Raw genomic sequence first — 22,602 nt, forward strand, 5'->3', positions numbered from 1 at the left:
CTTCCCTCTCCTCTCCCCGCGGCGCGGGGCCCGGCGGGGGCGGGGCGGGAGGGGCCGCTCGGCCGGGGGGCGGCGCGTGCGCGCCAGCCCCGCGCTCCCTCCCTCAGGCGGCGCCATGGCGGCGGCAGCGATGGCGGCGGTCGTGTCCCGCTGCGGCGGAGCGCCCCGGGGTGAGGCTGCGGAGCGGCTTCCCTCTGCTGCGGCTGCTCGGGGGGGCTGCGGGGCACCCGGGAGGGGCGGGAAGGGGCCGCGGCCCGCGCGGGAGGGGGCGTCCCGGTGCCCTTCAGGGCCTGCCTGAGCGAGTCCCCTCAGGCGCGGGAGTGGCGCCGCCCTTCAGCCGGGCCGCAGCTGAGGCCGCGGGGCCGCGGGAAGGTGGCCCGGGGTCGGGGGATCCTCGGAGCCCCTCACGGGCCGGCGCCCAGCCCTGGGCCGGTGTGAAGGGCAGCGGCGGCGCTGAGTCCCCTCCCCGCTTCCAGCGCTGGCCCTGCGGTGCCGCCGGCTGCACACCGTGTACCAGAGCGCGGAGCTGCCCGAGACACACCAGATGCTGCGGCAGACGGTCCGGGACTTCGCAGAGAAGGAGCTGATGCCGCTTGCAGCGCAGCTGGACAAGGAGCACCGCTTCCCGGCCGAGCAGGTGGGTGCAGGGTTGGGAAGGCACAGCCAGAGGCCCCTTTCCTGGTGCCCTGGGGCAGCACCACTGGGGCTGAGGCAGAAGCTCCGGTTTAGCAGAGAATTGAGTTTAGACCAACTGGTTGCTCTGAATGTGGACGTTGTAATTCCCACAGGGCATTTTAAGCTTTTCACTTTTATTTGTGTTTCTCTGTATCTGACTTTAGTACCACTGAGTTTTTAGTTCTCTAAATGACTTATCTGTGGGCTATAATCAAAATGATAAAACTGATTTATAAAATTAATCAAATACTTTTGTAGACTGCACATAATGGTTTATGGTGAGGAATCATAGATGGCATGAATGCATTTCAGATGGTGGAAAAAAGCGATCAGGAGGTACATGCTGCTCATCTTCTGGGGCTGTGAATAAATCGAAATTTCAGCCAAACCAGTGATTTTTCATGTGGAAAGACACACCAGTGTGCATGTTAAGCAATGAAATACAAAGCTTCAGCAACATAGATCCTGTTAGCCAAGAGACTAACATTAGCCAAGAGACTCCAGGCAAACACTGTCAAAGGCATGAGAGTTTTGTCACATTCCTTTTTCTATTAAGGTATAAGGAAAGTAGCCAGGAAAGTCACAACCTAAGGAAGAAAATAACTTTACTCCTTACTGTTCTCATCTGAGAATTTTACATTTGATTCTGAGTCTTTTGACATGAATGTGTAGGGGAAAATTCAAGATGCAATCAAGTGTTTAATTAGATGAAACAACATACATAGAACCAGTGGCTGTCTTGTTCATCTTCTGTATTTAATGTGGAGGATTGGTGTTTTGGGTGCCCACATAGGAGAGAAATTATGTATCTAAAAATTCTCCCTGGTTCCTCTAAAAGCAAGCAGAGGCCTATGGTTGCAAAGCAAGGGATCTAGCTGGGGAACTTGGGGTGGATTGATTGCAATGTAACTAACAAAAATTCTCTGGGAAGCAAGATCTGGCTTTATTGGGAATGAAAAAAATCACCTTGCACCACTGTTTTCTGCAGTCATTCATTCTGTAAAATTCTTCCTTTGTGCAGTCCTAGGCTGAAGCTCAGCAGACTAAAAGGTAAAGTTCTAATGATTTTTATCAGCTAGATTTCCCATTTCTGCTGACAGGAGACATGCAAGGGTGGAGCTTTGGTGGGAGGTTGAGGAAATGCTGTGGAGTTCTGTCTCCGTATTTCACCTTCAGGAGGCTCCCCCCTTCCCAGTACTGAAGAAAGCTCTTTAAACAAGCGAGAGCCTAAACAGCAGTGACTGTGTACAGCTCCTGCTGAAGCCACTGGGATCTGGGGACACTTACCAGTTTGTTGAGATTCCCATTTCACCAGGAGCTGTGTGCATCTTTTCCTCTGGTGTAGCCCTCTCATGACGTGTCTTGCTCTCCACATGTCTGTATTTGCTGGCACACTGGTGCTGCAGAGGATGGAACTGTCCATTCCCCCTGTGCAGGTGAAGAAGATGGGTGCCTTGGGGCTGCTGGCTATGGACGTGCCAGAGAAGTACAAAGGAGCAGGTCTTGACTACCTGGCCTATTCCATCGCTGTGGAGGAGATCAGCAGGGGCTGTGCCTCCACCGGCGTCATCGTCAGCGTCAATAACGTGAGTGTGAGGCTGGCGTGGCACAGGGTGTGTGTGAGTTCCTGTGCTGGGTTCTCTGCTCTGTTGGAGAGCACATTAGAGAGCTACTCCATTGGTTGTACCTTCAAGAGGCATTAACAGCACTAAATTCTTAAAGTCCCTGTATTTAGGGCCAATACTCAAGTTTGGCTCTGAAGAGCAGAAGCACCAGTGGATTGCTCCCTTCACCAGTGGAGAGAAAATTGGATGTTTTGCCCTCAGTGAACCAGGTGATGTGACTGTTACCATCCCTGTTGCAAAGAACATGGTGTAGCTTCTTTCCTTGGTCGGGTCTAGGATGGGCTTTAGGTCTTTGAAACTTGAACAGTTTGTGGAAGGGTGGTTTATAGCAGTTCTGTGTGAGTGGAGTCTCAGTACCCAAGGCATGAACTGCCGTCCTCTGGTCCCTGCTGAAAATACCCATTCCATGTGAGCAGAGCTGGGGACACACCTTGCATACACGGGCCTTTCCCTGTTCTGTGGGAGGGACAGTGGTGACACTGCCACAGTTCAAGAGGTGCTGTGAGCTGATGGGGTGCAGGTGGGGGGTGGCTTTGCCCCCAGTGTGTCACCAGTCACCTGAGGTTTTGTTTGCTGCTCCTTCACTCAGGAAATGGCAGCGACGCGGGCGCAGCCTCCACTGTGGCGCGCCTGGATGGGGATGAGTGGGTTCTGAACGGTACCAAGGCCTGGATCACCAACGCCTGGGACGCCTCAGCCACAGTGGTGTTTGCTACTACGGATAAATCCCTGAAGCACAAGGTGAGATAGTTTGTGTCAGCCAGGAAAAAGGGATGGGAGTGAAGGAACTGTGGAGAAGCACTTTGCCACGGCTGGGACTCTGTTTTTAGAGCCTTGCAGGCATTGACCAGAGGAGGGGTTGATGCATGCTGGTTTTGTTCTGTCTCAGCTCTCCTCTCCCTCCACCTGGTTACCTGGACATGTGGCTTTTATGTAAAATGGAGGGAGCCTGTTGACAGCCAAGGAAGTGGGAAGGTAAGAAGACACCATTGCTAAGAGTTTGGGTCTCGTTGCAGGGCATTAGTGCATTCCTGGTTCCCATGCCAACAGCTGGGCTGTCACTGGGGAAGAAAGAAGATAAACTGGGAATCCGAGCCTCTTCCACTGCTAACCTGATATTTGAGGACTGCCGGATACCCAAGGGAAACCTCCTGGGGCAGCCAGGAATGGGCTTCAAAATCGCCATGGTAAGAGAGGGATGGGGTGCACATGTGGGGGTGTACAGCTGTAGCTCCCAAGCTTACTGTTTTGTAAACCATTTCCAGAGGCAGTCACTTCAAGGAGGACTGCTTGCATAAGGTGTTGACTCTTCTTGCCAATATGGGAGGAATCATTCTCAGAGCTTGATGAATGTTTAATTTACACAGGTCTTTGATAGCACTTTTATTGTGGCAGTTCTCAGCTGATACCATTGTGGAGCAGAGCTGATACCATTGAGGTGCAGTGTCAATAGGAGCAGTATATTTTAATTTTTCTTCTTTCCGAATCCTCTGTTCCTCTGGTTGTACCCATAGATAAAGGGAAAACATGGCATTTCCCCATGTGAGTACTGTGGCAGAGGAAAGTTGTCCTGGAGGCCCATGACAACTTCTGCAGTGTGTCTAAAGGTGAATGACAGCTGAGTTATGGTATGCATGTGACTTCTGAGGAGGAGCAAGGCAGCTGGGAACAGATTTGTTTCCTGCACTGTCCTTCAAGAGTGGTCATTGCTCTCTCTGGAGGGGCACAGCACCCTTTGTTGGCCTGACATTTTGGGTTGAGCTCCCTGTAGCAGAGCCCATTCCATTATGTCCAGAACTAAAAGTGGTTGGTGACTGACAGGTTCTTTTAAAGACCTTCAGCCTAGGGTTGAGAGGATAAACCCTTTTCTCCCTGCACTGCAATTTCTTCCTGTGCACAGAGGGGCAGAGTAGGTGTTTGAGCTAAGTCATTTAATTGACTGCGTTCATGAATGAGTTTGAAAATGTTTTTCCCATGTGTGTCCAAACAATGAGGGTAAAAAAGGAAAACTGACCAGATTTCCAAAGTACAATCAGCTGCAGAGTGCGTTGGGTGTGCCTGAGGAGTTCTTTCCAGCCCCTTCAAGAGCAGATCCTTGTGCTGCTTCCCTTATTTTGCTCCCTGTTTTTCTCCCAGCTAGTAAGCAATCCTTCTCCTTTCTCCTTCTATTGTTGAACTCCTGCCTTCTCTCTGCAGTGGAAGTGCTTGTTACAGCTCTCTATTCCTGCATAACTGGGAACATTGTGAATCAAGGAGGTCAACCAGGGGATTTTAAGGCTACAGCAGCTTTTCAGCAACATCAGAAATGTGTGTGTACTATTCTTGCTCAAGCATGACTTGACTTACATGTATTTCATGTCTTTTTCAGCAAACTCTGGATGGAGGAAGGATTGGTATTGCCTCACAGGCACTTGGAATAGCACAGGCAGCTCTGGACTGTGCTGTGGATTATGCTGAGAAGAGAATGGCCTTTGGGTCACCCATCACAAAGCTTCAGGCAGTGCAGGTACGGGCAGGGCACAGGGGGCAGTTCCACAGGCGGCTGGGGCTGGTGGAAAGTCTGTGTGGGTGGGGTATCAGGCACACAGTGCACTTTGTACTGGCTGGGGTAAACAGGGTGATAATTCTGTTTTCAAATGCTATTAAAACTAATTGTTGGGACAGAGGCTCCTTTTCCTTAGATGGCCCCAAGGGTGGAAGAATTCAGCTGTCCCCTTGTGCAGGCAGAGGCCCTGGAGCAAAGGCACTGTTTGTTGTTGCAGTTCAAGCTGGCAGACATGGCTGTGGCCTTGGAGGGTGCACGCCTGCTGACCTGGAGAGCTGCTATGCTGAAGGACAATGGAAAGCCCTTCACTAAGGTATTTCCAGCCCTGCTTTGTCCAGCAGCCACAGCACAGGACAGGCTCAAAGCCAGGGAGCCCCACTCCACAGAGCATTGCTGTGCTCAGTGCTGCTGGGGTGTAACCCCCAGCAGGTCCTGGGCCTGCTGCCCACCCTTGGGCAGCCCCTGAGCTCAGCACTGGCTGTAGCCAAGGGGAGAGGGGTGGCTGCTCTCAGCTGGCACCATCATCAGGCCTGTATCTCTGCACAGCTGCTCTGTGAGGGTTCAAGCTCCTTGTGCAGGTGAGGGGTTCCTTTTTGTGACAGCTGCACTCTCAGTGATGTTTTCCTTCCCCAAAGGAAGCGGCAATGGCCAAACTGGCTGCATCAGAAGCTGCAACGTCCATTGCTCATCAGGTAACTGGCAATTGACAATTCTGACATATGGCATGTGGGAAGGGACTTTGGATGTCTCACAAGTGCTTTGGGAAGGTGGGATGGAATTTACTGGTTTATATTTGAAACACACCAACCAAAGCAAGCAACCAACCCTATGGCTGAAGCCATTTAGCACAACCATCTTCACAGGTTGTGGGGCAATAGGAGAATGGCAGGGGTTCATACTGGCCTGTGGCAGCTGTATTATTCAAGTGGCCTGTGCCTGCTGCTGTCCAGGGCAGTGGCAGTTTTAAGGAGCAGCAGTGTGGGAGAGTCTGGGGCCACTAGTCATCACTACTGCACCTGGGTGAGATCCTCTGTTCCTTGGTTTAGTGTTCCAGATCTTTCATAAAAGCATCTTAGAATATGGATCACTAACAGCTACCTCTGAAGCAATTAATTGCCCATGTGGAATATCCGTAGTGTTCTTACCCAGATCAATCCTGTGTATTCCTATGATCACAAATGAGCTGCAGTCATCCTCATGTGTCCCACCCTCCCCATTCTGCTTGCAGTGGGCTCAGTTCCTCTTAAAATGGCTGTTTGTGTGTGTGTGCATTCTGTAGAAAAGATTTCTTGACCCCACTTTGTTTCTAAGCTGCTCCTTTGTTTCAGGCTATCCAGATCCTGGGCGGGATGGGCTATGTGACAGAGATGCCAGCGGAGCGGCACTACCGCGACGCTCGCATCACCGAGATCTACGAGGGGACCAGTGAGATCCAGAGACTGGTGATTGCAGGCCAGCTGCTGAAGGCCTACCGAGGCTGAGGAAGCTGCCTGGAGCAGCACATTGCCCCAGGGGCATCAGAACGGTGCACAGTGATGGAGTTTGAGCCTCTTGAATGAGGCTATTGATGGAGGTTTTCCTCACCAATGAGTAACTGACCCTCTAGTTAAAATGTGCTGATTCTTCTTTGGACAAAGTATGGCACACTGAGGCTGGACTGAGGTTTGTAAGTGATGGCTGTCAGTGCAGGAGGGAGGAGGCAGCCTGTGCTCATAGGCAGCCTGAGGCTCCTGCTAAATGGGATTGTTGGAATGGCTTGGTAGTGGCAAAATGACAGCACATGCCAGCCACTGCCTGTTTTGCTAAATGTGTCACTACATGGCCCTGGATAACCAGTGCCAGAGTCAGAGATGCTGAGAGCTGTGACCCCTGTGCCCTGCTTCAGGCTGCTGGGCACCTGCTGCTGCAGACCAGACTTCAGTGGAGTTCAGCTGTGGATGCAGCTGTGTGTGAGCTCCTAATGGGACAGCCTGGGCTGAGGTAATCCCTGCAGCAGGGCCCTTCTCACTTCCAGCAGGAGAGAGCCAGACAGGAGGACATGCAGGGACAACCCCCACACAGAGGAATCTGAGCAGAGACTGTAGCTGCTGTCTGCATAGATTTGAAAACACAAAGAATTCCTCGATCTGGGCCAGCAGGGCCCAGCACCTGCTCACTCAGCTGCTCTGGGATGTAGGGATAGAAGCAAAGGACAGCAAAGCTGCAGTGCCTAGGACTACTTTGTAAAAAAATCAAACAAAAAACCCCCTCTGCTCCCAAATCTGCCTCTGCAATATCAGCAGGAAAGGAAGTGCCTGATAGGGCAGTAACAGCTTTTAATCTTGACATGTTTTGGGCAACGAGGCAATGAAGAGATGACACACAAAGCTCACCAGGAAGCTTTAGCAGTAGCACATCCTCAATCAGTGATCATTGGTAAGACATAAACTTCAGGAGCATCAACAGCCAAAGGAAAAGCTCTAAACTCAGGAGAAGAGGGAGAGGATTAAGGCTAGAGCCTGTATGGTCCAGTCTGCCTCCTTGTCCAAACAAGTACACTAGAGGGAAATGGTTCTTTTCCTGTGGTGCCATTTTATTTAGACTTGTGTGCAGAGAAGAAGAGCAGGATTTTTGTTACACGAGAGAGCAGAGAAGACAAATAAAAAACCTGATTTTAAAGGACCACCACTCCCTCACCTTTTTTTTTTTTTAATGCAGATGTGAATTAATTTAGAATAATTTCTTCAGTCCCAAGACGCAGGAGCAGAAAGCAGTAGGGCCAGCATGCACCAGTGAGACCAGTTCTCAGTGATGTCAGTCATCCCTGGGCAGGGCGCTGGAGGGCAACAGCGTGTTGGGGCAAGGGCCTCAAGTGCTCAGTTTCTCCTTGTTCTGCTGTGCATAAGGATTGACAGAACTTGCCAGGTAGTGAATTCAACAGGAGCATTCCTACTGGAAAATCATTCCACTCATGTTGAATGTGCTGTAAATTATGGAGGGCTTCTCTGGATGAAGTTTGATTTCAGCCTGTGTCACCTCTTTGATTGCTGCAGGCTCACTTCAGTGATGGCACCTGAAGATGTGGGATACTGTTTTACACTGACTTATTGCAGCCACTCAGGTAGAACAGGAGCTGCAGGGCTGTGAGGACTTCAGCAGTGCAGAGTTCCTGTTATGCTGTGCTCCAGCTGAATCCCCAGTGAGCCAACACTGCCAGCCCATTTCCCCTCTCGTCCAGGTGCTTCTCTCACATCTGCTGTGCTGTCAGTGCTTGCTGACTGCCCCTCTTCACCCTCAGCCTCCCTCATTACCAGCTCTCATTTGCTGCAGCATGAAACCATCCCTGTTTACCCACCATGCTGGCTGTGACCACCCCAGCTGACAGAGGAGAGAGAATCTACAACCTTGAGGGAGAAAAAAAAAAAAAAAAAAAAAGGCAAAAGCTTTCAAACAAAAGCTTTTGGAAAGTTTTTCCCTGCTTGCCACACTGCACTGCTTTAGGGGTAAAACAGCAGGGTTACACACAAAGGAGCTCCCAGAGCAAAGCAATGGCTTGGCTCAGAGCAGGACACTTCAAGCTTACTCCTCACTGCTGTTGGCTGAGAGAACTTTGTGTGATGAGTGTGTCTGCTCTGCTCCTCGGGGCTGTTGCAGAGGAACTGCTGAAAGGGCAAAACACAAACGAGTTTGGCAGCATTAAATCAGCAGCTGTTAGCAAGCCACCCTCAGACAAACCCAGGTGTGGGCAGGGCCAGGCTCTCCCTGGAGAAAAGGGTCTGTTCACACGTGAAGCCACAACTTTCAAGTGACAAACTCAGCCAACATTGCAAAGCTGGGCACAGAGATGGGAAAATCAGTTATACATAAATTAGAAACAAGTGGGGAAGGAGATAAGTCACTTTTCAAGAACAAAAGCTACACCTCTCAAGGACTTTGTGGTTTTGCCCCACAATGCTCTAAGAGTACATGAAACTGCTTATGAGGCATGAAGCAGGTGGAGCCTGAACTAGAATCCTTTCTTAGACAACACAGTTGCAATAACCAGGAGTTACTTCCTGCCACACCCTAGACCTGATAGCTTTTATATTGTGTAGCTCAGACTCTTCCTCCTGAGTTCTCTACAGACTAAAAGGAGATGAGCTGTTCTGAAAAAACCCCAAATTTATTCTGATTTTAAATTAGATCTTTGTTTCACCTGAGAGCCCTCACTATCAACACAGACCTGGCAACAGCCACACATTCAGGTTATGTTGGAATTTGGAAAAAGATGGAAAATAGCATATTTGAAAGACATCCTGAAGTAAAAAACACAGAGTGCCTGGAAGAGTAATAGAATGAAGACATGGAATAGTGATAAGAAAATGTGACAGTGCTGAAACTTGAGTGAAAAAACTAATTTCAAATTCACATTTTGGAACTCAATTGTGTTTGTATGGTGGAGTCTGACCTTAGGGAAATATCAGCATACAAACAGTACCATTTCTAAGCTGACTGTTCTCAAAGATGCAGCAGAGAACCAGACCTGGCAGCAGATTTTACACTACAGTTCTGGTCCATGTCCTGACAACTGTGCTGTAAGCACGCCCTGGTCTATCACTTTTTTGCCAGCATTTTACCTCTTGCAAGAAGGTTTCTATTAGTCAATTAATAAAATAGTTCTTTTTGACAACTTTCCAGAAGAAGGGGCAGGCAGTGGGGCAATCTCACTGCAGGACTTTGTGTCAAGTTTATTAAGGAGTTCAACAAAGAAGGCATCAGCAACTGTACCAGACCCAATGGGGGCAGGATTCCAGGACCTGCACAGTCTCCCAAAATCCAGAGGACCCAAAGCCCCCTGTGCTGCTTGATCCTCAAGCAGAGGGGACACATCAGCCTGGAAAGACAAGGCCCAAAGGTCCATCTGTGCAGGGAGGGCCCACAGCTGAGCAGCCAGGTAGGACCCATTTCTAACCCCCCTGAATGGTTTGAGGAGGGAGAGCTGAGGGACAAAGCTTTGCAGCTTTAACTTACAGCTCTTAGTACAGTTAAACTTCAGTGAACCTCTGCCAAGTACCAAAATCCTTTTCCTGCCATCTGAAGGGGCAGCAAATCCCTTCCAGTGCAGTGGGTGCTCACCTGGGTGGGGCTCAGCACAACGTGAGGGGCAGAGACAGAGGGCTCAGTAACAGCTCACTCCTGCTGCAGAAGGGCACAGAGTGCAGGGAGGCAAGGCAGCTTAACAAGGAAGACCAGGCTTTTTTGGGACAGCTAAATTAATTCTGATTAAGTATTTATCAATTAGAACTTTCTCCAGAATGTTTCTCTTAAATGTAGAAATTGTTCATAAAGACACTTAGCAGGCATGGCCTAAAAATGCTGCTGCAAAACAGAGAAAGACCTTGGATTTTAATTCCAGAGGAATTCCAAAGAAATAATTCCAAAGGAGGGAACTGCTGTGAAGCTGATGGTGCCTGAGCTGGGCACAATTGTCAGGTAGGTGCAAAGGCTGGGCAGGTAAAGCTGCAGAGAAGTGGATCTGAATTTGTTATTCCACTGCTTGGAACCTCTCAGCAAAACAAAAGCTACCAAAAAAGCCTTTTTTATTTGAACATCCACCTCAATATTTTATACACCTCATGTTTGAGGTATAGCTCAAAACTGGTGCCTTTCTACTGTCCCAAGCAATTCTGGGACCTAACACCTGGCATGAACAGAAAAAGCAGATTCTCAATGAAGAACTATAAATTGCATTAAAAAGTGAAATAGTTACAGTTTACAGTTACCTGAGAATGAGCACTGCAGGCTCAGGTAGGTAGAGGGAATGCTTTCAGCTAAGGAAAGAAAAGAACTCAGGGGGAGTGTGAGAGAGAGATGAAGAGAGAGAGAGATGAAGTCCCAAGGTCCCCCCTGCCACACCCACCCACATTTGCACCCCTGCCCCCCAGCAAAGGCTGAGCTGTTCCTTACTGTTTATCCTGGGCCATTCCAGCTGTCTTGGAGCTGCATCCCAGCCAGCTCAGAGGCATCAGGGCCTCTGCCACCCGTGCCAGACCTGCCTGAGAACAGAGGAAGGAGTTCATTAATGACATTAATGACACAGCACACATGTGGCTGGACAGAATTTCCTGCCATGTCCAATATGCTCTTCCTGTACCACCCAGCAGCACTGAGAGCTTCAGGTGTTTGACCAAGCCCTCCCTTACCTGGAACAAACCAGTCCCAAAGTCACCTCAGTGCTCAGTCAGAGTCAGTCTCCAACATTCCTCCTCCTCCTCCTCCCATGCCACTGACACTGTCCAGTATCTGTCACCTAACAAGAGCTGGAAGCTCTCAGGAGAGCTCCCCAAACCCCACTTGGCAGAGTACTTGAAAGGAAGAAAGTTTAGTTACCTCAGGGAAACCTTTCAGTCAATAAAATAACAACTGGAACTGCTGGTTTTAAAAAAGAAAGAATAAAATCCACATTTGAACAGGCTACAGGTAGAAAGCAGTCAACACACAAATTCCAACCAGTCACAACAGTAAAGGACAGTTTTTCTTTTTTCTTTTTTTTTCTTTGAGGGGCAGGGGCATGGAAAAATACAGCACACTAATGAAACAAAATGCAAAAAATACAAAAAAATAGAAAATAGAAAAAATGTATTTACAAGTGATACATTACTATGATCAGAAAGCACAAAGACAATTGCTGCTATAATACATGCACTGGTCAAGAAGGAACTACTAAAAACCTGCAAGGGAGCTGTTTGTAAAAAAAAATCAAAGAAAAAAAAGAAAGAAAAAAGACACCCCCACCTCCTCCCCCCTCAGACACACAGGGCTGGGTTTGAACGTTTTTCTTCCCTAGTTTGCTACATTGATCAAATCAAATATCCCCTAAAGTCCATGGTACAACCAGTACAAATACTACACTTGGTTTTAAACTGCAGGTTCAGTTGTAGGAGGGGGGATAAACAGCAGCTCATTGTAGATCCATATACATAAAGCCAGAGTAACTGCGCTACATGCTAAAAATTACAGCAAGCCCCTGTCTGCTACACAGCATGATCTTAGCAGGTTTTCCTTTTTATTTATTCATATATATATCTATATGTGTGTATATATATATGTATAAAAATCGTGCCCTTTTTCACTGCAATATGACATCTGGGTGGAAATGTAACTTGTTACAACAAATTTTATATGTATACTGCAAGAAGTCACTCAATGTCTGTGGATTTAATAAGTAACCTCACACCACAGGAAATATTTAATAAATCAAAAAAACCCAATATTGTGACAGAAGACCTTCTGTCTCAGTTCTTTTCAAAACCGAAGTCCTGCAGGAAACTGGTCCCAATGTCCACGAGGGGTTCTCTGAAGAAGCCTCAGTTTGCTGAACTGTTTTGTGTTTAGTGTTCACAAGTTTTTGAACGACTTCAAGCCGTTTTTAGTTTCAAGTCTGTCTCTTCCTCTCTCACAAAGGTAATAGTCTGGTACTAATCCATCCGAGTGAGGAAAAGAGGAAAGTGGCTGCAGTTGCACAAAGGGTCCCCAATTCCCCATCTGCAGGGAGATACGGAGTCACACGGAGCTCTGGGATTTCAGCTTTTGTTTCTTTCCCTCCTTTAATACAAAGTCCTTTCATACGTGTCCCATCGCTGGTACCTTCCCAAGTACCAGCCAGTCCAGCTTAGGAGACAACAAAGCCACAAGTTAAAGTGAAAAGGACCAAGGCAGAAGTTCAGGTCACTTCCTGTCCGTTCCCATCATACTTCCAGGAAACGGGAGCTGCTGGACTTGGAGTGGAAAGGCTCAGACCACATGCGGCGTAGATCGCCCTAGGCAGGGAAACAGCACAAGGACCATGCCCTCAGAAACACTCAACTCTGCTTAGAATTCACTTGTTGAAATGCACACAGAATTGCAAACACATCTGAGAGCAAATCTATTCTTCATCTGTTGTACAAATTACAATAGAGATGGTAAAAATAAATCCTTTCCCTGTCAGGCCAGAATGTCTTACTTTTAGAGCAGATATACCCAAAATAGGTTTCTGATGGGAAGGAAATAATTACTTAGGTTGAAAATCCTGCCCTTTCTTATGTTCTGCTCTGCAGAGTGCTAGATGTGTGCTTCAGCAACAGCCCTGGAACAGGAAAGGTAAATTTTACAATTTCTGTTCAGAGCAGGTGACTGGGAAGAGGCAAGCAAGGTTCTGCCTCTCCAATCACTGTTCAAACCTTGTGCATGTGGTATTTCATGACCAATAGGACAAGGACAAATTCACATATTCAATTAAAAGAAAATTTAGTATTTCAGAATTTATTTAGATTAGAACTACTGGTACTTTATGTGCATTAACAATCTTCTATTTCAGGAACTCATCTCTCAGTTGCTCAGTCCTCTGAAATGAAGAGTGACCCGACACAGCAGTGGTTACTCTGTGCTGGGCCAGGGCTGCCAGGGACACACATCCTCCCCCTGAGAGCTGCTCCCAGTGCAAGGACACTGACCCTGCTGCCAGCTGCCCACGTGCCCTCCCCTCTTACCTTTAAATAGGCCATGGTGAGGAGTGGCAATAAAGTGAATGGTACCAAATAGAGCAGGGCAGGCTGGGCTGCCCGGTGAATACGAGAAGCTACTGTTGCAGTTAATAAACCTGTAAGAGAAGAAAGTCACTATAAATATCTTCAGGTTGCAGGTGGATGTTCTCAGCATTTCATCCACTGAGGCTCCCTTCACCCCCTTTCTGAGAGACAGGTGAGGAAAAGTTACTTCTCTGTGCTTTGCTTTCCCTGAATGCAGTTGAAACAAAACAGTGAAAAATTATTCTATTTTAGTATTAGGCTGTGTTGAGCCACTTGGTCCAGTTCTGAATCTCAGACTTAAATCAAGAATTATTCAGACAAAATACAACAAAAGGTGAAGGGGGGAAGCTGATTGCATTGCACTGAAATGCTGCTCTTGAGACTGTTGGTCTGTGGCCCCTGGCCCGAGCAGTCAGGGCTCAGAGGAAGGGCTGTACACATCAGGAATGAATTTCCTGGACATTTGCCAGAAGGGAACGTAGGGGGAAGACCAGGTGTGGGGGAAGGCAGGCTGTTGGTAGGAAATTATCTTTCATTTTCAGCCTCAGAAGGGCCATGGGAGGTCAGGATATGCACATGCATGCCCTGACTGGAGGGAAAAGCCTATTTTGTATTAGGCAGGAAAGAGCTGGCTACAGCAAATTATAAACAGCATTCCAGTTGTACCTATTGATGATTTTCTCTATGTACTACTATGTCAGATCAGAATACAAAAATACAGGAATTGCCGAGGTGAACTGCTTAAATTTGCTATGTACAATGCACAGCATAATTCATCTGGAAACTTCCATATTTTTTCCATCACTCAGGTATTAGCTCTGACACTTTTCATGCCAGTGAAGCTAAGTGCAAGTGCTAACAAAAGCACACTGATATTCTCTTTCATCCTCTAAATAAAATACAACAACTACAAAAAAAATCTTGAAGATTATAGAAGGGCTTTTCTCCCTAGACCATGCCAATAAACACAAAGAGAGGAGGATTAAAAAGAACATAACCAAGCATCCTCTCAAAGCCTCTTTACACTTGCTTTCATCATCTTTTAAACCTACTACAATAATCCCACATCTGCTCACTTAGGCAGCTCTTAATATTGGACTAATTACTCACCTACAAAATAGCCAATAAGTGTGCAGTGAAAGTAGGAGACCTTCTGCATCCGCCCAGAGATGTTCCCTGGTCCCGGGGCGCCGCAGGAATCGCTGTTGGCTTGTTTTTTGTAGTTATCGTAGCGCAGGACGAAGCAGAGCAGAAGCCCTGGCATCACAATATCTCCAATCCCCAGCATGGAGAAGTGGCTGCCTGTGGAACTGAAGAGGAACTGGAATTGGCTTCATGGCCAAAACAAAAGGTGACAAGCTCTGGACTCCTCCACTGTGGTTTCGAGCTTCATTTGGCACAGCCCCTCTTTCTACTGGCAAACTTGCACATTGCTGGCTAATGAGGTTCTTCACCACCTCAGCTTTCACAAACCCATTTGGTTTTATATAATAAAATTATTAATAATAAATATAAAATAAATTATTAAGATTATATATAATTTTAGTTTTAAAATATTATTTTAATAATAAAATAATTTATAAAATTATTAATAATAAATGTAAAATAAAAATAATTCTGTATCCAGAGATGACATTACTCCAAACCAGTTTCCTTCTCCCAGCAGTGTTTAAGCTGGTTTTGCCCTTAAATCACTCAATGAAACAGATCCATTGGCCCAGTGTTTCAGTCCTCTCCCTCCTCAGCACTGATGGGAGGGCCCAGCTGGCCCTTTGATCTGACTGTTCATTACCACTGAAGTGCATCTTCATCCCTGTGCATGCAGATCTAAAACAAGACACCACACCCATTTTGGACATTCAGACAAAACAGAAAACTTATCTTGCCAGATCCCAAGAAAAGAGCCAATTGTGAAAAAGATTAAGAACTAAAGTAATTCATTATCTTAAATCCAAGATATTTTTCATGAAAAATTGTTCACTTTGTCAACTTTGTGACAGGAAATCACAAAGTTGCAAAGTGAACAATTTTGGTTTTATCGCTGCAGATAATCAACTTCTAATCTCTGTAATTTCAGCATGCCAACATCTAAAGAAACAAGAACAGAGTAATGCCCCAACAAAACTTCCTGCCTGCCTGCTGCTGCACTGATCTTACTGCCCCACCAGGCCTGGGCGTGTCTGCTGACAGATGTGAGCCACCAGGGAGCCCCTGGAGCAGGGACATGTGGAATCATCTCCTTTCTGCACTCTGCTTGCTGGGTAAGCCACCCTTGCTTGGGTCAGTTTCCAACCCCTTCCCAATCATCTGCAATTACACAGGAATTCAGACTGCTCTGATGCTATAATGAACCTCATCTCTTTTGGTTTTAAGTGTGAGGTCACACTAGCAATCATCAGGCTGCAGAACTCTCCCAAATGTCAAGAAGTGCATCCTGCTCTGAACAGGGCACCTCTACCCCAGTCAGGGTCCTTCTCCATGAATCAGCCAAGTGTCCAGTCCTCACTGCTCACCATATTCCTCTTCAGCATGAAGAGGCAATGACTCAACAGGGATTTTCCAACAGAATTAGCACTACTAAGTGTATGGAGGGAAAACATTTCTCATGCACTACAGTAGCAGAAGCTCTTACCTTGGGAATACAAGTTTGCCAGGCAGCGACAGACGGGGAACGTCCCTGCCCACGTTTGGTCCCAGGTGAAGTTTCCGGGATAACACATCCAGGGGGTTGTCAGCTGGTTGTGTGGCCACTTTCACCATAACATTGCTGTTAAAGATGTAGGCAGAAAAAAAGACCTACAGAGCGAGGTAATCAGAAGTTACAAACTGCAATTGCACGGCAACTCAAGCTGAATGTATTTTTGCTTTGCTACTCAAGAAAAGAAAGGCTATTTTCCTTATGATGACAAAAGGCAAAATGTATTTCAAAAATTCAGATAGAGCTTTTTACACTATTAATTCTCAAGAATAACTGGAATATACTTTTTGATATCAAGATATTGATTAATATCTTGGGATCCTTTGGCAAAGAATCTGTCTGGACAACAAGCATATAGTGTGGGATGACAAATGCAGATAACAGCACCATGAAAATGGAAGGAATCTGCAGAACAGAGAAGAGGTGAGCATGGTGCTCACTCATAATGAGTGGAATGAGGCAGCCCTTGTCTCCAACAGGCTTTAATGCTACAGCCCATCCCACTGGAACCTCTGTTTGCCAGAGCAGTCAGTGGGTGCTGCCCTGGATCAGTGCTTGGTGTTATGCAAAGGTAAAACAAACCCCTCTTGCTATTACAGAACACATCCTGTCAGGTTTCCTGTAGAAGTGCACTAAGATTTTATGCCAACCTGTCTGGCTCTAAGTGCATTGGCATTCCTGTTCTGCAGATTTCACTGCTAATCAGAGATCAGCACGTGTGCCCCGTGCCAGTGTGGGCACAGCTCTGTGTGTGTGGGAAGTGCTTGTTCTCATCTTCAGCCAGCTTTCAAAATCTGAGGTCCAAATTCTGGGGGGTTTTTAATAATATGCAGAAGTCAAAATATTCTAATCTTATTTATGCTTTATTTCAAATAATTAGCAAGGAAATAGTTCTGTATTCTGTTGTAGAATACAGAACACTCAGCATCTCAGAAGAGAGTGGTGGAGCCAATCTTCTGGCTTTGCCAACTTCCTCAATGTCCTACCAGTAGGATTCATGTAAAACGCCCAAGGCTGATTACAAATCCAAAGCATAAAAACAGTTTTAGCAAAACCAAACACTTACCCAAAAGACATCATAAATTAATAACCCAGAGAGCAGCAAGCAGGAAACCTTCAGGCTCGGCAGCCGGACAAAGGCAATCATTGCAACACACAGGCCCATAGCCAGAGCTACAAAGGGCAAGACATCAATGGTTCATTAAAAACAGCAGAACAAACAGAAAAACACCAATCCCAAAGCAGTATCTCCCCTCCAGGACCCCAAAGAAGGCTCTGTTTGCACCTGTGCAGCTCTGCATGCACTAGATGACTGTCTACATTTCCAGACAGTGACATTCTTCTTACCAGGGTTAAGTCAAATACCTTCAGTAGCCAACACACACATGTCCCCCTGGAAGCAGAGATCCCTCCACAGGCACAACCCCCTGTTCCACTCGACTTCCACCACCCAGCACAAGGAAATGTTTCCAGGTCCTCTGTCCTAGAGACTCCATCTCCACTGTACAACCCTGACTACCCACTTTAGAACAGAGGCAACAAAACAGCTTTGAATTCTCTGTGCCCCAAACACAAACCTCTACTTTTCCTGTATTGTTTTTTTAAGAAATGCATAAAATAAATAAGATCCTTGATTCTTAATTCAGAAAGAGCACAGTTACGTGACTTGTTAGAACTTGGTCTGACAAAAACCCACTCAAACCAAACTTCTGCTTGGGCAAGACTGAGCAAGACTGCCTGAATACCATGAAACATCATCATTGAGATATCTGGGATTTCCCAATAACCAAAATGTGTTGTGTGAAAGCTTAGGGGAAAAATATGGGTAAGTTTTTTTCCTAATTACTCCTAAGGGTGAGTTTTCAGCCAGATCAACGAGCTAAACAAGACACAGCTCAGATTTTTACTCTGTACCAAGGGGAATTTTGTCAGGGTAGGAAGGTTCGATTTTAAACAAAAACCCAATCTTCACATTTGTGTCATTGCCTGCTTCTTTGAGCCCAGCCTCATCTACCAAGGATACTCAACTGACAAGTGAATGTATTTCTGCTGGTTAAAAGTAAATCCCCAAAGAAATACTTACAATAAAACAAATTCTAAAAAATCTTAAAAAGCAAATCAGCTTTCATCTATGATATCAGTCTATTTGTGAGGAATAATGGAGCCCTGCTGGGATCAGATTACAGTCAATCACGCAGACATTTGTCAACAACATCTCTTTGTCTAACATGACATGGAATTTTTAAGAAGTTACAATCCCATTTTTGCCAGCTGGAACTGCAGGGGAAGCCAATTCACTGTGCACATGCCCAGCAGTGTGACAGCTGGACTCAGCCAAAATGGACAAATTACCCTCTGCATTCTCAGGCTGTACTGATGGGGCTGTGAAGCCACCAACCACGTGTATTTCACCTGAAAGCTGGGAGAGCTTCCATCCACTCACTGGAAACACATCCATACCCACTCAAGGGATAAACATGCCCTGGGCTCCTGCCAGCCTGGCTGCCTGCAGTGCCTGGGGCTGCACCCCAGCAGTCCTGCCAAGCCCTCCTTATCTCCTGAGACCTGGCAACCTCAGCACAGCCCCAAGAGTCACAGCAGCGAGTTCTGACAAAGCAGTGGGGTCACTGATATCAAATGTACTCTGAGTCATGCTGCACAACTCTAACTAGCTACAAAATGTGAGCAAATTACTGAGGTATAAAGAATTTGACACAGCAAAGCAGCAGGAAAAGAATTGCATTCAGTAATTCAGTATAGCCCTGAGTTACAGACTTCCTCAGCAGAAGAGCAAATACAAGGGAACAGACTGTTTTAAACCAAAGAGGTTTCTCTAAAGCCAGTGTTAATAATAGCTCAAGCAAGCCTATATTTAGGAGAGGATTTCCAGGTTATAATTAATGAGACATGGAAATACTGTAACCAGTGTGAGTTTTATCTACTGTTCACACACTGCATTTCTCTCCCACTGAAATGAACACAGCCACTCACACAAGGCATCAAACTAAGCAAATACTAGGTAGAAAAGAAGATGGAAAAACCCTTCAGCTGACAGTGAAACACACATGCTACTAATTACACAGTTTTGTAAATGCTTTAAGAAACACTGGTAAATTTATAAAACAAGCAGGAATGCCCAAGAGCAAGTACCAGTAAGATGGGCCAAAGTGCAGTCAATGGACTTCTCTAAATGGAAGGCAGCATCCCTATCCAAGCTCATGCATAGTGTTGACAAACGATATAAGGCAGATCCTCACTGAAATATACTTCAAGTCATTTAAAAAAATAGCCAAAGATGAGAGAAAGACAGAAAAAGAAGTAGAGCAGCCACACAACCAGCAGCTCTGGTTTGGAAGTGCTGGGCAATGGGTTAACAAGGCTGAATAAGAAAGCACTGGAGGAGTTAACTATCAATTAACAGGATAAATTAACTCCAGAGTCGCTGCAAACACTCTCCTTATGGAACAGGGATATTCTGAGGATTAAGAATATTCTTGCATATGTCATTAGATTCTCTGGCAGCTTTCCTGCATCCAGAGCAGGTGAAAGCTCCAAGATGCTGCTGGTGCAGAGTCTGGTTTACAAAGCACTGTGTAAGCTGGAGAGGCTTTAACTTCCCCCACAGGCCACCAGGTGAAGCTCTGATCTGATGAAAGTGTATTTTAAAAGAAGGGAGTAAGAACACAGCCCAGCTGCTGCAGCAGCTCCTGGGGTATCTGTGACCATGGCCTTCACTCTGTGGCTACAGATATTCCACACATCCATAGCATTCCTCCAGCTCTGTCCACTATTTAGGAAAGCTTTCATTTTAACCAGGCTTTACCAAGGAACAGTGACCATCCTTGGTGATTCTGTGACCCAACAATCTGCTCTGAGAAATGAGCATTTCAATACCTATAAAGGTCATCATCCAGAAGAACCCTCGGGAGCCAGCACGGGCTCACTCTGCCCTGGAACACATCCCTGCCTTTAGAAGGACTTCAGCCAAGGGCTGTGAGGGCAGGGGCAGGGTGGGATTTGGGCACTGAAGGCTGCTCCAGCAAGAACCACCGCACCTCGATTTCGTAAGGACTGGCAATTACCAAGAAGTGTTCCCGTGTTTTCTTTCACACCGACAGAATCGATGCACAGCCCCGAGGAACAGCCAGGGCTCTCCCGGTGCTGCGGCTCACAAGGAGCACCCGCCCCGTTCCTCCAGCTCCTCCTCCTGCCCCGCCCGGGCCATGAGCAGCTCGTTCACAGCCCCTGCTTCAGTTTCTGCCGACGGCCAAGCAGGGGATGCTCCCGGGCCGGGCTCAGGCAGCCGCTGCCAGCGCTGCCCTCCGGACACGAGGCCCCGGCATCTCCAGGGCTGAGTCCCAAAGAAGGCAGAGATGATGGGATCCCACATGCAGCAGCACAGGACGAGGACTGAAGCTCCAGCCTGTTTCCCTGACAAAGGCCAATAAAAGCTATTCCCTGTTTAGTGTCACTGGCAAACACTGATTTAATTGGATTTGAACAAATGACAGGAGGATCACCTATATAGTTCAAGTTCCCTTAATGAACTACATAAAGTAATTCAAAGTGAGACAGCAGCAACACAATTCAGTAAATCATAAAAAGCCTCCAAGAGAAACAGAAGCCAGACACCACTCTGCAGCAGCAGCTCAGAGCTCTGTAGATGAATTACTGCAAAGTCCACCATGTCAGACTGAAGCACTCACAAAAATAACTATTTTTAACTAAATGCTTCTGTTGATATCTCAGTGTAGACAAGTCTTCAGATTCTGCCAAAATCCACACTTGACATTCCTTTTAGCTTTGCAGCTACTGCAGATCAAGTGTCACCCTTGATTTCATGGTGGGCTACTCTGCTTATCACAAAACAGACTGTCTGCATTTTTTCATTTACCATCTGGTATTTTAAAAGGTATTTCCCTTTCAAACAACAGGTGGGACTTTTAAAGCAGTTCAAAGCATGAATGAAGCACAGTGCCCACATACAAAAGAAAGAATGATGGTGCCACGAGAGGTTTGAGTGCTGAGGACGTGCTGCTGCTACCTCATTTAGGAGGAGCTGGAAGCGGATGGGATGAATGTTTTCTATTGTAACAAACTATTGCAAGGGCAGGTAATGTTGTTGCAGCAATTTTTCCTCAAGCAAGCACGACCTCAGCAGGCCATTACACCATGTCCTACGCCAACTGAGCTGCCTGACACTGCTGAGAAGCAGAGGCCCTGCTCCTGGCTACTCCTTCATGCCTTTGCTATTATATCCACTCCATCCCCTCAGATCCCATCATGCTGCCACTTTAACTTCTGCCAAATTTAGCACATACCTGACTACACAATAATTCAATTCATCTCCCTGCAGCAGCAGAAAAACAGGCTGGTAAAACCCAAGTATGCTGCCATTCTAGTGAGCTGGATCAGTTTACCATGTGATTAACTAAGTGCCAGAGCTAGCACAAGAGATCTGGAAGGCAGGAGGGAAGGATGAAGGCTCCTTTTTGGAACAGTAAGCTGTGAATTCAGGTCAACCACCATGAAAAAACCCAATAAATCACAGCCTGAAGCCAGCTGGCTGACTGCCAGTTTCACCCATCTCACCACACAAGGCAAGCATTGCAGAGATCAAAGCTAACCAGCCACTGTGAGCTGCCTCACAACAAATTATTGCAGCATCAGAGCCAATGAACAACAAGACACCCACCAAAAATTAACCAGATTTTTAGAATCAAGCTATGAATCACAAACAACCACTGTCTCCACACATCTTGAACTCAATCTGGCCATTCACCCTACACCACACAGGCGCAGAGTATCCTTTATGAGTGTTCTGGTGCTTCCCTGGAAGCTTTTACAAACCAGAAAAACAGGTGTTCCAAGCACTCCCCTGGCATGTTCCTGGCAGTGCCTCTTCAGGGAGTCAGCCCCACAGCTCAGCAGCCAAGCCATTAATAGCAGCAAATTTCACCCATCAACACCAGGCAAATGATGTGTCAGAAGAGGCACAAACCAGCAGTAAAACCCCTTAATTCACATACTCACCATCCATAAGGAGCCAGTGGCCAGTTAGGACCCAGATAAGGACAAGCATCACAGACAGAGAGAACGAGAGCAACTCAGCAGCAGTGAAACGGCCACAGCAGCCAAAGGAAATCCTAGAACAACACACAAACATCAGCTGGAAGATTTTATGTTTCCATTTAAAGAACAGAAAATGGACACTGTTGGAACATGGCTCAACTGCTGATGAAAGATGCCAAGAACAACTGAAGGGAAGTTCCTTTGCCACAAATAGGTACCAAAACAGCAACAAAATAAAAGCTTTCCCCACATTCAAATACTGTGTGTAAAGCATGAACTGCAGAGATGGAAAAAATCCTCTAAATCTTGGCACCTCTCTTGAAATCACCAACATTCCTAGCACCACCTAAGATAGTGCTTTTAGCAACATGAACTCCAATCACAAGGTTAAAAAATAAAATTAGTTTCAAAACATGACATTAACAACTGTAATTTCCACTGGTTTAACTACAGTCTTCA

At 46.6% G+C, this 22,602-nt stretch overlaps 2 protein-coding genes across 3 annotated transcripts in view; one reads left to right on the forward strand and one right to left on the reverse strand.

The window, feature by feature from the left end:
* The first annotated feature begins 29 nt into the window (after positions 1–29).
* On the forward strand, positions 30–7,507 carry ACADS (acyl-CoA dehydrogenase short chain). Of its 2 annotated transcripts, XM_077187929.1 has the most exons (11): positions 46–170; positions 477–637; positions 1,697–1,725; positions 2,112–2,261; positions 2,398–2,509; positions 2,890–3,041; positions 3,317–3,487; positions 4,669–4,806; positions 5,063–5,158; positions 5,481–5,537; positions 6,174–7,507. In XM_077187929.1, the coding sequence occupies exons 4-11, from the start codon at positions 2,121–2,123 to the stop codon at positions 6,324–6,326; spliced, it is 1,020 nt and encodes a 339-aa protein (XP_077044044.1). In that variant the 5' UTR covers positions 46–170; positions 477–637; positions 1,697–1,725; positions 2,112–2,120; the 3' UTR covers positions 6,327–7,507. The 2 variants fall into 2 exon arrangements, with proteins under 2 accessions (XP_054501512.2, XP_077044044.1); XM_054645537.2 differs by lacking the exon at positions 1,697–1,725 and having other exon boundaries at positions 30–170.
* Positions 7,508–11,325: 3,818 nt separating this feature from the next.
* Positions 11,326–22,602, reverse strand: part of SPPL3 (signal peptide peptidase like 3) — a 55,983-nt gene continuing 44,706 nt past the window's right edge. The window contains exons 6-11 of the mRNA XM_054645541.2: positions 22,105–22,217; positions 17,138–17,244; positions 16,006–16,169; positions 14,484–14,683; positions 13,335–13,444; positions 11,326–12,623 (exon numbers count right to left, since the gene is read on the reverse strand). Coding sequence (XP_054501516.1) covers positions 12,552–12,623; positions 13,335–13,444; positions 14,484–14,683; positions 16,006–16,169; positions 17,138–17,244; positions 22,105–22,217 — 766 coding nt within the window. The 3' untranslated portion in view covers positions 11,326–12,551. The remainder of the gene's footprint in view (positions 12,624–13,334; positions 13,445–14,483; positions 14,684–16,005; positions 16,170–17,137; positions 17,245–22,104; positions 22,218–22,602) is intronic.

Source organism: Agelaius phoeniceus, chromosome 18 (assembly GCF_051311805.1).
Source record: "Agelaius phoeniceus isolate bAgePho1 chromosome 18, bAgePho1.hap1, whole genome shotgun sequence".
NCBI lineage: Eukaryota > Metazoa > Chordata > Aves > Passeriformes > Icteridae > Agelaius > Agelaius phoeniceus.